At 42.1% G+C, this 16,505-nt stretch overlaps 1 protein-coding gene across 2 annotated transcripts in view; it reads left to right on the forward strand.

The window, feature by feature from the left end:
• Nucleotides 1-16,505, forward strand: part of CDH11 (cadherin 11) — a 144,803-nt gene that overhangs the window by 93,845 nt on the left and 34,453 nt on the right. The window contains exons 1-5 of one of the 2 annotated variants that reach the window (XM_081217523.1): nt 1,696-1,720; nt 3,436-3,833; nt 8,187-8,481; nt 11,701-11,820; nt 14,094-14,261. In XM_081217523.1, coding sequence (XP_081073649.1) covers nt 3,606-3,833; nt 8,187-8,481; nt 11,701-11,820; nt 14,094-14,261 — 811 coding nt within the window. In that variant the 5' untranslated portion in view covers nt 1,696-1,720; nt 3,436-3,605. Of the gene's footprint in view, nt 1-1,695; nt 1,721-3,435; nt 3,834-8,186; nt 8,482-11,700; nt 11,821-14,093; nt 14,262-16,505 lie in introns of those variants that run through there. The other variant, XM_081217522.1, reaches the window with a different exon arrangement.

Genomic DNA, 16,505 nt, shown 5'->3' on the forward strand with positions numbered 1-16,505 from the left:
GTACATACAGCCATATAAGCACTTATAAATAACGGTTTCAAGGAATTACTTTTAAAAGCAAGTTGATTTTGCTATTCTCTCCAACAGAAGAAAATAGATAATTTCACCTTTTTAACAAAGAGTGAAATTTATTGTTTATTGGTCATGTAGAAACTCTTAAATTCATTAGTATTAGGCTAGAATTTTTCTTCTGTAAAGGAAAAAGAAAGTTGTCATCTAGTTTCAACACGTTTAGTGTCAGAAATAATTGTGCTTTACAGCAAAATGGCAGCCAGAAGAAAGAGGTGCAGAAATATCAACTTTTTTTTTTTTTTTTGCGGTTCGCGGGCCTCTCACTGCTGTGGCCTCTCCCGTTGCAGAGCACAGGCTCCGGACATGCAGGCTCAGCGGCCATGGCTCACGGGCCCGGCCACTCCACGGCATGTGGGATCCTCCCGGACCGGGGCATGAACCCATGTCCCCTGCGTCGGCAGGCGGACTCTCAACCACTGTGCCACCAGGGAAGCCCCAGAAATATCAACTTTAATTAACCCTTTCTTTCAAATACACTTCACAGTTTATATGCAAGAATAATTTATCACCGTGTGAATGAACACTTACTAATTGGCATGGTATAAAATGGGCAGAGGTCTTGTTGCACCATATGCTTTTTCTTTTCTATTTCTTCTTCTTGAGATTCTATGGTGGCAATATCAAGTTTGAACTTGAAGTATGGGGTTCAAATCATACATTCTGCTTTAATTGGTGTCCTGCTTTGAGCTCAGGCATTGGCCATCTAATTGTGAATAAGATATCATCCCAACCATTAAGAGGAAACCAGTATAGTAAGGAGCTGGTGTATGAATCAGAAGTGCCCCCAAGATATCTCACCCCAACTCCAAACAAGAACATGAACCTGGAAACCACTTGTGGAAAATGTCACCCAATGGCTTCACTTCACAGGGAATGAGGCAGAGCCACCCTCTTGGAGCTGAGGGAGGTCCCAGTACCAGCTAAGTGGCAGATTCTTAATCATATCTTTGGCTTTTTGACTTAAATGCAGGTATCTTCCTATGGCTTCACATTGCCTCCGTGTAGGATCAAACTCCTTCTGGTCCCTCCCTGTGCTCTTTCTATGCAGTCAGTTTGCCTTGTAAGAAACAGCATTTGCTGTAGTATTGATATGCCTGAGTCTCAGGGTGAAGCTGTTAAGTGATGACACTGCCTTTTGAATCTTTCTCTCTCTTCTTGCACACAGCCTTTTACATATCCCAGAGTCTGTCTACAACAAACACTAAACTCCCTATTCTCTGAAAAGAGACTTGCATAACACATCATAAAATGGTCTTGAGGACCATGATGGACACCTGAAATGAATGCACATCTGTGGCCTCCCCAGATAACATTTTGCCATATTACAAAGGAGCAGAAAGGCTTGGGTTGATGAAATCAAAGAGCCTCAGAAGAAAAGGGGTTCTGCACCAGCAAATTAGAATGCCACCAGTTCCCTTATTTTTGAGACCTCTAAGGCCAGATGGCTGTGGTACCTTCATGTAACTCTTATTCCTCAATTCCCCTCTTAGAGAAAGCACCTCACCCCTGTCTTCTGGGCATCTCCACCTGCAAGGCAAGAGTGCTTCCTTCTGCTGAGTGAGGGCTGCATGCTTGGACTATGGTGCTCTAGAAAGAGAGGAAGAGATCCAGTGTGTGCCCAGTTCCCTCTCTGTCTTCAGCCCTGCATGTGTGTACCAATTCTTGTCATCCCTATTGTTCAGATGAGACTGAGGGGGCTAAGAGTGCCTGACTGACATGTCGAAGGCCACCCTGATTGAAATATACAGAAGTGGTGTTCCAATTCACGTTTACCTGACCTCCAAATCTAGGTACATTCCACTCTGCCAAGATGCATTCTCTCTCTTTCCTATTCCCCCTCTCCCATCTAACCACTTCATCCAAATCATATAGCAAAGAATTAGGTGATGGTTTTTATTCCTACAACACTCAAGAATCTCACCAATTTCACTGGTACAGCCACTATGGAGAACAGTATGGAAATTCCTTAAAAAACTAAAAATAGAGTTACCATATGATCCTACAATCCCACTACTGGGCATATATCCCGAGAAAACCATAATTCGAAAAGATACACGCACCCCAATGTTCACTGCAGCACTATTTACAATAGCCAATACATGGAAGCAACCTAAATGTCCATCAACAGAGGAATAAATAAAGAAGATGTGAGCTATATATATATATATATATATATATATATATATATATATATGAACCAGAGTGCTAGAGAGAAGATTGGAGTGACTGTAGGTGAGAAACCACAAGAGGCATGGAAAGGCGTTAGCAGCTCATCTTTACTATCGATGAGTAGCTGAGTCATGGCTGGGTGCCAGGAACAAGACCTTTGGACCAGCTGGTGGGGATGCTGTTTTATTTTGCTTTTCCTTGTTGGAGAGAGCTTATAAAGTATCCTTGGAAAGACTGTCAGGTTAAGGTAGGATCTTCAGGTTCTTGGGTGGACACTGGACCGGAGAAGAGCAAATCTTGCTTACTGAATTGACACTATATTGATCCAACAATGAGAATTTGACCCCTTATTTCACTGACAAATGTTTTAGTGGCCATCAGTGACCATCTTAGGGTCTGCCCCGACCTCCCATATCTAGAAGGATTCATTGCTGGCTTCCTCCTTTCTTATACCATCCAGTAAGCCGAACAGTCTTGGGACGTGCTGTGCTTGTGACCAGCTCTGGGCTTTGGGGCACGCTGTTCCTTCTACCTGCACGTCCCATCCATTCCCTTCTTATCACAGTAACTCGTCTGATGGCTGTGCCCATCCGTCCCATCCTCCAGGAAGTCCTCCTTAACAGTCCCCACTCTCTGCCATCTCCATCCTCAACCCCCATCAATTATGTGTTCCTCTCCTGGCTGCCCATAATGCCCTAAGTTTCCCTATTACAAAAACATACCCAAGCAGTTATGATCATAATAATAACAGATAAATATGAAGCATTTACTGTATAGCAGGCCTTGTGCTAAGAGATTTAGGGGTATTACTCGTGTATCCCTGTGTAGATCTTGCAGTGAGTTCGATTCACGAGCCCATTTCATAAATGAGCAAGCTGAGCTCAGTGTCGGCTTAAACCAGACCCAGAGCTAGTAAATGGTAAAAGTGACACTCAGACCTGGGCAGCTGGATTCCACAGCGCACACGTTTTATCCTCATATAGACCCTGAGGGGTTTCTTCGTGTATGTGTTTATCTTACGCACCGCGTGGTAAACGGCCAGAGAGCAGGGACGATTTCTCACTGGCTTCTGCATCCTCAGTATCCAGAGCAAAGCCCTAACAGGGTCCAAGGTGGGTCAGTGTTTACAGAATGGAATTGAAATGAAGTGGGGATGGAGCCTGCGACGAGTCTGACCTCTCTTTCTGCCTGCAGAGGCCGACCGGGGAAGTGGGCAGCCCTGACGTGATGTGCTCAGCGAGGAGAAACATTCCAGTCCGAGAGAGCTCGGCGTGACGCGTGGGAGGCCACCAGTGGCCAGGCCGCAGCACAGTCGCTGGAAGGGGTGACAGCCGCATTCTCCTGTGCCTACCACGTAACCAAAAATGAAGGAGAACTACTGTTTACAAGCCGCCCTGGTGTGCCTGGGCATGCTGTGCCATAGCCAGGCCTTCGCCACGGAGCGTAGGAGCCACCTGCGACCCTCGTTCCACGGGCACCACGAGAAGGGCAAGGAGGGCCAGGTGCTGCAGCGCTCCAAGAGAGGCTGGGTCTGGAACCAGTTCTTCGTGATCGAGGAGTACACCGGGCCTGACCCCGTGCTCGTGGGCAGGGTAAGGCTGCTGTCACCCCACCTTTACGTCTCACTCTCCACCATCCCTGTACTAGGGTATGGTCGAAACAGAAATACAGGAGGGAAAATAATAATGGTCTGGCCATCAGTAAAACCGCAAAATCATTGTTCATACATCCTTCTAGCCATTTTTTTTTTTTTAGTTCATAGACTTATCCATGTTAAGAACACTTCAGTTTTCCACTTGATGTCATGCCCTCAAAACTCTGTTCTTTAATGGTTACACAGTAGTCTACTGAATAGAAATGATGATTATGTATTTAACCATTCTCCAACTGGGGGCATTTCCCCTACCACATCCAAACCCAAACGTGGATGGCATTGTTTGTGTTCTTATGATGCTCTGGACTCCTTTCATCATAGCTTTCCTTTCTGTAGTACACATGTCTACGTATTCATCTGTCTCCCTCACTGGACCCTAAGCTACTTTCCATCCGGAACAGCATCATTTTTGTATCCCCAGGTCCTGTACCAAAGTCCAGCTTTGGGGATGCCTCTGTGAATATTTGACAAGATGAATGGATGTGTCAAAAGAATGGGTGGAATTTTATCCACTTTGGCTTAGGGATGGCAAAACCCATTTCAGAAAGCTTGAGAGTCTTAGTACTACTGAGAAATCCTGCATTCTCTGTGTACCCCCTCCAAAAAGTGCAAGGGTAGAGAGTTCAAAATATGTTTGAGGGAGTTCCCTGGTGGTCTAGTGGTTAGGATTTGGCACTTGCACTGAGGAGGCCCGGGTTCACTCCCTGGTCGGGGAACTGAGATCCTGCAAGCCGCACAGCACAGCCAAAATTAAAAATCAAAAACAAACACACAAAATATGTTTGAAAAACTGACTGTCTGCTATATCAATTATGGTAAAACATACGGCCATCTTTTAGAGAACAGTGACCTTAACTGCGAGGAGATACGTGTTCACACACATAAGAACATAAAGCCTGCTATGGGAAGGTACAGAGCGAGGCAAATGGTAAACTAGGGTAAAATAGTCCTTGGTCTCCAAGAGTTCAGGGACTAGTGGAAAAGAGACACTTACCTAAGCAATTAAAAAACTAAAACAAGGAGTAGAATAATGAAGAAATTCACTAGCAACTCAATTTGCATGGTAAAGTTTGGGAGGGATGAAGGGAAGTTTCATGGAGACAGTGGTAATAACTTGTGACCTGAAGGATGAGTAAAAGTTATCCTGCCAAGGGGGAAAGGGACAAGAGAAGATTTGTGGGGTGCTCATTTCTGAGCCTCATAGATTCCAATGAAGTTATCTTAGTTGCTGCTTAACTTGAGAATAGCATTCCATGTTTATGGAATTGGCATCTTTGGAGGACGTTCATATTAGCATCTCAATAATATTGTTAAGGGTTGGAAAAGTGCCTTTTTGAAGAGATGTACTCGAGCAATTTCATCATTTATATCCAAAATGGAAAGATTACACCCAAAGTAGAAGTATCCTTGAGAAATGGAGCACAGGGAAATAATTGGCACATAGAATTCCCTCCATCAAGGAGATGGGCTGTATGCCCAGAGAGGAAGAAGAGACTTGAGCCACACACAGCAGGAGCTGTGTGGCTGGAACAACGTGGAGAGCTGTGCATGAACTTTTCTGAGAAAATAGAACATCTGCCACAGGGACTTTCTCAGTGGGGAGCAGGGTGTGTATTAGGGTGGGGAGTGCAGAAGAGACAGGACCTAGAGGGCCATTTCAGCATCTCTGTGGAGCAAGCAGATGTCATGCCTCCTAAAAGGCAGCAGATGGAAGAGGATGGAAAATCTAGACACACGAAAATGAGCCTGATGTCGGATTGGATGGGGGTAAAAAGAAATAAAGTGGTTGGATCCTATGGAACTTCCTTTTGAGACAATGCTGATCTGTAGTTCCCCCATGAATAGGAGGATTAGACTAGATGACTTGTTCCCTAAAAACCTTTGATTTGATGACATTCAAGGTTGAGTGATAGAAGATGCTCTCAAAAAGTGGAATTTGGCAAACCATGGACTTTTAGATTTCCTGCGGGAAGCACAGTCTGCATCAGGCTGTGCTCTGCAGAGGGGATGCCATCAGTCTTGGGAGTTAGGAATTGGCTGTGTCCACCTCAGCAACTGATCCCTTGATAGCACTGAATGGTTTGCCAAACTGCTTTTTGTGTGGAAACTAATAAATATCATTGTTGGTTGTATGGATCATCTTTGTTGGAGAGGGGAAAAAAGGAATTTATATCCAACTTTGAACTCTGAAAACAAGATAAAAATAATGAGCAGTATATTTAAATGTTTTTCAGTTATTTGGTTGATCATGAAATTCGTTTAATTCCCAAGAGTCTTGCCGAATTAATATGTAATATATGAGGGTCCCTAGAAACATTCCTTGTCTAAATACTCCCATTAAAGTAAGTGTTGCATTGATTTCCTTGTTGCACATTCAGATGGCTGAGCCCCTGACTTTTGCCAGGTCTGAGGCAGGAAAAACAAATGAACATAAACTATTATTGGGGGTTAGGTGGGGAGCCAGAGGAATGGGGGCAGGGATCCTGCCCTCACTGTGGAAACTTGTATGAAGACTGGGGCAATTTGGGTCATCCTCTGTAGCTTCATATATTCAAAGAGCTTTGTATATTACTCGCAAACTGCCTTATTCATAAGAAATGTGTAGTCATAATTTCATGACAGCACATAGCTTGTTATGAATAACAAGTTCTGAAGGAAAGTATGCTCTTTTTCTTTTCCTGAGAAGCACTATAGACTAAAATCAACACGTAATTTGTACCTACAGGTACCCCCCTGAGCTGAAATATTTGGTGTTTCACTGAGGCACTGTAAATCAGTTAGATATTTTGGGGGAAACTGAAACAATACAAAAAATTTTTTAAAGCAATGTGTTCAATCCTGCCTTGTGATTCTGGACAAGCTTTCTAAGTCTTGGTTTCATAATAATAATAATTAAAATCACATTAATAATATTAAAATGGAATGATAATAAATAATAAGATAATAATTATAAGTAGTAAGCATTATTATATTTGAATGTCATTTGAATAAAGCTTTTTAGTTTATACTAGATTTTCTTACGTAGTAGGTAGAACCAAGGGCTTTTTAATCCACTTGGTTACTCTTGAAGCCTATGAGAATGGTGAAAGTAATACTTATCTTTTCCCACAAAGGGTAAAATGAGGGCAGAGGAACTCATCAAGATGATAGCTGCAGAAATTGAGGTTGGGTAACAAGGTACAATGAAGAGTTTATTGCTACAGGAAAATTGGACATGGTCTTTGTGGGGGAGTTCCATGTTACAACACACAGAGCAGAGTCAAGGCAGAAGGCACAGGTGGGTAGTTAGGAGACCTGGATGACTTTCTGGCCCTGCCAACTGTGGATTTAGGCAAGTTCCATCATTTCTCTGGGCTTTGTCAACAGAGGGGGGAAAATCCCAAGGATATACAGTCTTGCTATAGTCGTAAGAGCTGCATATATATCAACCCACCCCACTCACCCCACGCTTACGATGGGAATGGGGGCTTGTTCAGGCAGGTTCCATCCTCAGCTCCTCATACGTCCCGTGCCACACAGCAGGTCTTTCAGAAAGTCTGACCAATGGCTTGTTTGAGGTAACAAAAGCCTGGTGTCCTTTGGAATCTTAGTGTCCTTTGGAAGAGGACTGAAATTATAATAACATCCATACAATTGATGAGCTCAATTTATATGTACCAGTGTGGAAGGGTCCTCTGAATTTATTGTGGTAGGAAAGCAGAGGTGAAGAGTGGTATGTGCACTATGCACTTTATTGTGTAAAAATAAACCAAAGCATGTGTATCTGTAGAGATATTCTTGCATATGCATAGAATATGTCTTAGAGGATTCACAAGAAACTGGTCATAAGAGCTGTCTCTGAGCAGGGAAAAAGAAGGAATGGGAATCAGAACTTATAAGATTTACTTATTGCACAAATGTGTGGTTTTTTATTTTCTATAGTATGTGCATATTTCTTTCAAAATAACTGAACTAATGTATATTACATATATTTTGTATATGTGCATATGTAATGGGAGAGGGGGAGGGAGAACATGAATTTTAAAATCTAAAAATGTTTGGATCCTGGCTTCACTGCTCCCCAGCTGTGTGACCTTGGCCAAGACAATTATCTTCTCTAAGATTACATTTCTTCATTTGTAAAATGGGGTGAGAACATCTCCCTCTCAGTGTGTGTGTGTGTGTGTGTGTGTGTGTGTGTGTGTGTGTGTGTGTGTGTAAACAGCGTATTGTCTCAGCAGCATGTAAGTGTGTCTCTACCTCCCCAGTGCATCCGTCATGGAATTACAAATCTCGATTTCTCTTTTCCTAGCTTCATTCCGATATTGACTCTGGTGATGGGAACATTAAATACATTCTCTCAGGTGAAGGAGCCGGAACCATTTTTGTGATTGATGACAAATCAGGGAACATTCATGCTACCAAGACATTGGACCGAGAGGAGAGAGCCCAGTACACGCTGATGGCTCAGGCGGTGGACAGGGACACCAACCGGCCCCTGGAACCGCCATCAGAATTCATCGTCAAGGTCCAGGACATTAATGACAACCCTCCCGAGTTCTTACACGAGACCTATCATGCCAATGTGCCCGAGAGGTCCAATGTGGGTACGTAAGGGCAGGGGAGGGCAGACCCACTCCACCTGCAGGCCTGGTGTCTGTGGGTGGGCAGGCTGGTGCCTATTCTCCCAAATCAGGAAGTAGAATTTATGCTGTATCTTCTATGGCAGAATAACAAACAAAAAAATTTCATATATGTAGCTGAAGTTTCAAATATTTTAATTGCCCTGAGGTTTTAAACTCTAAGCTTACAAAATATGAGGAGGTGTGGAAGAGTAGGAAAAACGTAATCAAATCCATGTCATCCTGGCCCTGGTGCTTATTAACCTTGTGACTGGGAATCAGTTGCATCTGTTCTCTTAGCCTGAGTTTCTCCTCTGTAAAATGGGGATAAAAGTTACTAGTCATGCAGGATTAGAAATAATATACATCTGGTCACTAGTGCATGCTGGTGTTCAATAAGTAATAGCAGTATTTGTACCATGTAGGCACCATGCTAATTAATGATTTACATGCAGTATTGCATTTAATCTTTGCAGTGACTCATCTTTGCAAGGAGGTAGGTCCTATTTGACATATTTTGCAGATGGGAAATCCAAGCTAGAAACAGGTTAATGAATTTATTCAAGGTCATCTGAGCTATTAAGTCAATCCAGAATATATATCTAACCATGACACTATGTCATCATCTGTTAGAATAATTCAGAAGCAGCTATGTCTTTTATCTTGCATAAAGACACATCACATTGTTAGAGGACAATTCTGTGAAAGATTTATTCAACTAGCTACCTTCTCCTGGCAATAACCTTTGTTTGGCTTTATAGAATGCATGCAGTTATGGTCTTCTGAGAAGCATGCCTCATATTAAGAAGGATTTGTTTTTCAGACAGTGATCAGAGCTGTACTAATCAGGGAGTGAGTATGCTTATGCGAATCAGAGATTTAAAGTTCCCATGAGGACTTCCCTGGTGGCTCAGTGGTTGAGAATCCGCCTGCCCATGCAGGGGACACAGGTTTGAGCCCTGGTCAGGGAAGATCCCACATACCGCAGAGCAACTAAGCCCGTGCACCACAACTACTGAGCCTGTGCTCTAGAGCCCGTGAGCCACAACTACTGAGCTCATGTGCCACAGCTACTGAAGCCCGTGTGCCTAAAGCCCGTGCTCCACAACAAGAGAAGCCACCGCAATGAGAAGCCTGCACACCACAATGAAGAGTAGTCCCCGCTCGCCGCAACTAGAGAAAGCCCGCGCACAGCAACGAAGACCCAATGCAACCAAAAATAAATAAATTAATTAAAAAAATAATAAAGTTCCCATGAATGTAAGGATCATCAGGGCCATTTTACAGATGAGAAAACTAAGCATCAAGATTGGGAATCAGTTTGCTCAAGAGTGTTAGATACAGAAGTAACTCTACAACTCTAAGCTCCTTCCATTCTGCATATAGAACTTCTGATGCTAAAAAAAAATGTCCCCTTCTCCTCCAGCTAAAGTCAAACCCTTCTCCTACTTTATGAAAACCCAGCTGAGCCTCTTCTGCCTTCTTCTCTTCCCTTTGCCCTGCCCAATTCTTTAGTTTCTCAGTATTCACTTGGGGACTTTAATGAGAAATAGCAGACATCAAATAAATCAGTAAATAGAGGACAGCAGTGTCAGCAGCTGAGCCAGGGGACAAAGGCCAGCCATCAAACATGATGCTCTAGGGGAATTTTCATTGATCCCACCTCTTGGGGAAGCTTGGTGCTTAAGGAGTAACATCAGACTTTGCATCGTGGCCTATGAGAGTAGAGTCTGCTGCCAGACAGTACTGGGTTGGAATCATGGCTGTGCCTCTGACCAGCCAGGTCAACCCAGACAACATCTTACATCTTTCTCAGTTTTTGTTTTGTCATCTATACAATGAGGATAATGTAAACTCTAATGAGAGTTAAACAACATAGATGTAAAATACAAAGAGTTGTAATGAACTTAGTGGATTCCTCGAAGCAAATTAAGCATAAAAAATAATACTTTCCCTAGCTCTACCATGAAGGTAGAGAATAGAGCTTATTAACTCCCTTATAAATCTCCACTACTTAGAATAGTGCCTAGTTATGTCGGAATAGCTCAGAAAAAAGTTATTTGTACGAAATAATGAATTACAGAAAAAAAAAGTGAGATTTATTTTTATGCCATGTGAAAATCACTGACAGCCTTGTAAATTAAAGGGTCATCAGAGGCTATGTAAATGGACTCCCTTGCCTTTCACATAGAACCTGGCCCCTCTGCTGAAACTGTCTCAGAAAGAACTTGTGTTTGGTTGTTTGCTGGGTAGAGGTTAGACTCCTGACTCTGGCAATAACCCACTCTGAAAAATAGGTTGCAAAACTTCCTACCTGTCATACTAAGTACCTCACAAGCACAGTGAATGTAAAAACACCCAGCAGAGGGGCAGAATACATGGAACATGCCCCAAACAATGCCTGGCACAGAGGAATTCTATAATAACCAGCTCTCTCCCTTGAGCATCTCCCCTGCCCCATTCTGAAGCCCAGCATTTCATGCCCTCAGATACTTGTGACCATCAGGGAACAGAGGTTTTTTTCTAGGAAAAACAGAATCCCATCTTCCTTCAATTCGCTGGTTTCCTTCCACTGTGACCCACAAATGCTTGCCTTAGATCTCACCAGATGTCTACTGGTTTCTATTATATGACTACCAGACCTGTTAGAGATGGGAAGATGCAATTTTCATGCCAGTAGGGAACAACATTCTGTACAATATTTATAGCCATCAATTAATTAAAATGTAGTATTAGCAGCCATTTTATTACATGCAAAGCAACAATAAAATGATGTATTTATTGCTCTGCTACAGATGGAGGACTGCACTCTGTCCTTTCATGAAAAGCAATTCATCATTAATTATCCTTTATTATACTATTTGGGAAGATTTTTATTTAATTATTTGATATACTGAACATTCCAGTTGCATGGGTCTTAGAATGTTTTTGCAATAATGTTCATATTATTATTTTAACTACTAAGTATAGCAGGATGCACTGTGAATATAGAAGGTTCATTTTTAAGCTATGGGAATTAAACAGAAAGGAAGGGAGAGAGGGAGGGAAGGAGGTTATTTTTGCATCTCAACCCCGGAAAATGAAAGCATGTTGAATAATTTTGGGGCTCTCCTCACTTTTTAATCTTAAGATAAAACTTTGCAAACTAGAATATAATTTGAAAAGCTGAGGGACTGTTGCTAATGACTGTATTTCACTTTTAAGGAACGTCAGTAATCCAGGTGACAGCTTCAGACGCAGATGACCCCACCTATGGAAACAGTGCCAAGTTAGTGTACAGTATCCTGGAAGGACAACCCTACTTTTCAGTAGAAGCACAGACAGGTACCGTGGAATGGAGTTGTGATTTGTGACACATTGTGAATAAGGAGTCCAGGCCTGCTCACTAAAACCTATTTGAGTCTTAGGTTTCTAAAATATACAAAGGGCCACCTAACAAGACTATTGTGAGGATTAGATACTGTCTGTATTGCACCATGTCACAGTAATAAATATAATCTTAGATGCAACTTTTCTCTTAAAATCATATCTTAAAATTCAACTTAAACTTAAGAATTTATCCTAAAATATGTTTTATCATAAATTCAACTGTGGATCCAAATTAAGAGACCACAGGACTTGAAGACTGGTATGAAAACTGGCAGCTCTCAAAGCCAGGGCTGGGGATGGTGGGGGTGGGAACTGATGCTAACATGTGTCTGGGAGGAGGCATATCCCCAACCTCCTCCACTGTGCTTAGATTCCCAGCGGGCGTTAGCATCCAAGAAGGAGGCTCTGCAAATTCCGTACAGAAAACAAATAGCAAACGGAAAGAGTGAACAAACACAAACAACCAAAACCCACGCCAAAATGTTTCACTCCATTTGTACCAAATTTGATTCTAGGATCCTTTTATTAGAATAAACACTGGGCTTCTGTGGTGGCGCAGTGGTTGAGAGTCCGCCTGCCGATGCAGGGGTCACGGGTTTGTGCCCCGGTTTGTGAAGATCCCACATGCCGCGGAGCGGCTAGGCCTGTGAGCCATGGCCGCTGAGCCTGCGCGTCCAGAGCCTGTGCTCCGCAACCGGAGAGGCCACAACAGTGTGAGGCCCGCGTACCGCAAAAGAAAAAAAAAAGAATAAACACTAAAGTCCTGTGAAACTGCTAGTCCACAATATTATACCCCAAACTCATTTCTTTTTTCCACAATATACCCCCATGTGTTTGAAAGATGTTTACAAACAATCCGCTTTTACTATTATAGTTAAAATTTATCAAATATATATGTTTATATGTACGTACATAGCCTGCCAATCAGATACTTTGCCCACTTATTGAATATAATTTCCACGTACCTATGTAGTCATTTATTTGTAGCCTCTTTGCTTCAGATCACAATTTATGGGGCTACTTGCTATGATTTCATCAAAGGCATTTACCAATTAATTTTGCCAATTAATTTTCAGATTAACCAAGGATAAATGTGGGATTTCATATGGATTTTTGAGATGTTAAAATCGCTGGAAGGGGGCTTCCCTGGTGGCGCAGTGGTTGAGAGTCCGCCTGCCAATGCAGGGGACATGGGTTCGTGCCCCGGTCCGGGAAGATCCCACATGCCACGGAGCGGCTGGGCCCGTGAGCCATGGCCGCTGAGCCTGTGCGTCTGGAGCCTGTGCTCCGCAACGGGAGAGGCCACAACAGTGAGAGACCCACATACCGCAAAAAAAAAAAAATCGCTGGAAGGACTCCAGTTGTAACTTTCGTGTCTCAGGGACTCATAGTTAAGAACCACCAATTTGAACCTACCAAATTATTTAACAGACAAGAAAAACGGGGCTCAGTGAGTTCAAGGATGTTGCTGAGAAACATACAAACGTCCGGGTCAGAAAAGGATAAGGGCTTAAAGCTTCCACAGCACCCTCTTGTATTTCCAGTATAAATGTTACCGTATCTACAGACAGGAAAAGCTTGACTATGTTCCCAAAAGATTTAAGTGAGCATGGTTTCCACACCAATAATGTGCTAATATCCAGAGATGATGTAGAATCCAATTATTAACATATCATTGTTTCCACTGATAGCAGACAGTAGACAGTAAGTGTTTGTATAAGCATTGTATATATTTTTAACCCATTTGGTATACACTTAAAGAAATTAATTTTAACATTTTAATATATCACCTTCTACTTTTAACTTAATATGGACCATAGAAATGTTTCTAAGAATTGCATGCAGGCATAGATAGTCAAAAGATTCTGCTGGCAGTCCAAAAGCATGGGTTTATGTTACTGATGTTCATGCAGTGCGTCCTCAAATATATCAGTCTTTAGGATCTTTAAGTGTCACACCTGAGAAGGATGAGGTTATTACTTGCATTTACAGTACAACATATAAAACATACACTTTTAATGTTATATTAATAATTATGACAATTTGCTAGAAAATATATCTATATGATGCTCCAGGTATGGCTACTTTTGATGATAATTGACATGTTGGAGTGACTCTTCTATGGGGGAAGGTGCTGTTCTATTCATCTTTGCTTCCCCTGTGCCTAGATCTTTTTTGTTATAATGTTATCAATGAATATCTGTGATGTTCCCTGCTCACCTGTCCAGGTATCATCAGAACAGCCCTTCCCAACATGGACAGGGAAGCTAAGGAGGAGTACCACGTGGTGATCCAGGCCAAGGACATGGGTGGACACATGGGTGGACTCTCAGGGACAACCAAAGTGACGATCACACTGACTGATGTCAATGACAACCCACCAAAGTTTCCACAGAGTAAGTAGGTGGGCTTGGCTTTCACTTTCCAATGGTGCCACAGCCAACTCTTCTCTGACCCATTCCTGCTGTACTCAACTTTCCAGAAGAAATCTAGAAAAATGGAGGCTCTTTATATCATTCTTGCAAAAAACAAGACAACAAAAAACTTAAGTGGAGGACAACAAAGAACTTAAGTGGAGCAATGACAACAAAAAACTTAAGTGGAGGAGAGATAGTGGGAGAAAGTGGAGACATAAAATGTTCTACAACCCTGGGAACAGAAAATCAATTTTGCTAGGTGCTCATGATGTGATGTAGTAATTAATTAACCTTTCTTTGTCTCAGTGTTCTCATTTCTAACCTGGATATGTAATAGTACCTGAATCAGTTATCTATTGCTACCTAACAAACTGCCCCAAATCTTGTGGCTTAAAATAATTATAATCGTTTATTTTTGTCATGAGTTTGCAATTTGGGCAAAACCTGAAGGAGGCAGCTTGTTTCTGTTTCCATAGCATCAACTGGCACAGTCTGGGGCTGGAAGATCTACTTCCAAGATGGCTCAGTCACATGGCTGGCAAGTTAATGTTGGCTGTTGGTTCCCCTTCATATCAGCCTCACAGGAGTGGCTTGGATAGGTTCTAAAAGTGAGGAGAGCCCCAGGGACACCAAGCAGAAACTGTATTGCCTATTGTGACCTAGCTTCAGAAATCACATAGCATCATTTCTACTGTAGTCATAAGAGTGCCCAAATGTAAGTGGAGTTCTTGTAGACCCTACCTTTCAAGGGAAGGACTGTTAAAGTCGCGTTGAAAGAAAAGCATGTGGGCTTGGAGATACTGTTTGGACTATTTTTGCAAAATACAATCTTCCACAGGGCTCAATTAATAGGATGTTGTTAGAACTAAATGAGCTAGTGTAAAATCTTACAATGTTATCTGGCATAAGTTGTCAACAAATGTTAGCCATTATTATCAATATTATCTAGGGGATTATGGTCCTTCTACAAAATTGATAGGCTTGCAGCAGGAAATAAAAGAAAAAATGATTTGAAAGGTCATTATTAATAATCATAATTACAACAACTACCATCCTTTAATGAATAGTTACTACTATTACAGATCTCTACGAGAGCCTCCATTTTACAGATAAAACTGAGTTCCATGAAGGGTGCAGTAACTTGCCTGAAGGATATGGCAAAGCCAGATTTTGTACACAAATCTGGTTATGTATACATTATAAGTACAGTGTGATCGTTGTGATGTGCCGCTGCTAGTTCACGGGGAGTTCACCATGAAAGTGTCTTCTTCATTAATGAGGAGAGTAGCTGGTAGAGACTGTGAGTTTATTGCCAGAGAGATGGCACTTTTTATAAATGAGAGAACAGGGAAGGCCACCAAGTATGGCCCCAGGAAGGCACCATGCATGGTCACTCAAAGGAATCCAAAGACAACAATCTATGCAAGGGAGACATTGAGATAGAGGATTACAAGGCAACAGCCAGTTCTCATAAAGTCACCAAAGAGAGGAAGACTGCCTTGCCTGGTCAGCCACAAGTTTCAGCATCCCCAATAAGCTTAAGCCTCATAGAGCACTCTAAGAAACTGCATGCTCCGTTATCCACTCTAAAGCTGGCAGGTATGCTGGATGGAAAAGGCCATGCAGGACTATTAGCAGGTAGTGATTAATGCCCTTGTTCACATACAGTCATAGAGTAAAGTTACATCACTACTGTGAAGATACCAGTTTTACAGCTATGAACTTGACGAAGACTTAGAGAAAATCAACTGGGGAGTAGGTTTTTCTAAACCTTCATGTAAATTGGTAATTATCTGCAGAGACTCCCACCTCCTACTTGTCCTTTATCATGGAGGGCATGGTGTGTTTAAGTTAAATATGGGTCTGAACTGAAAGTATTCACAGCCAAACAATATATTGGGCTGGCCAAAAAGTTCATTCAGGTTTTTCTAAAAGATGTTATGGAAAAACCCAAACAAACTTTCTGGCCAACCCAACAGATAAATGTAGACAGAGTATTAGAACTGATAAAATCCACATAAGGGGAAACTAAAGCTTAAAGAGCTTACGTAACTTGCCCAAGACCACTTGGCTTGAAAGTGGTAGAGGCCAGGTTTCCAACCCTTGCTTCTCTACGTTGTTTTGCAGAGAATATTTTTGAATTGTGATAATGCAAATAAGATTATCTCAAATCTCACTTCTCTACTGAAAACCTTTCAGTGGCTTCCCACCAAGTTTAAAGAA

This window comes from Mesoplodon bidens (assembly GCF_964165515.1).
Source record: "Mesoplodon bidens genome assembly, chromosome: 18".
NCBI lineage: Eukaryota > Metazoa > Chordata > Mammalia > Artiodactyla > Ziphiidae > Mesoplodon > Mesoplodon bidens.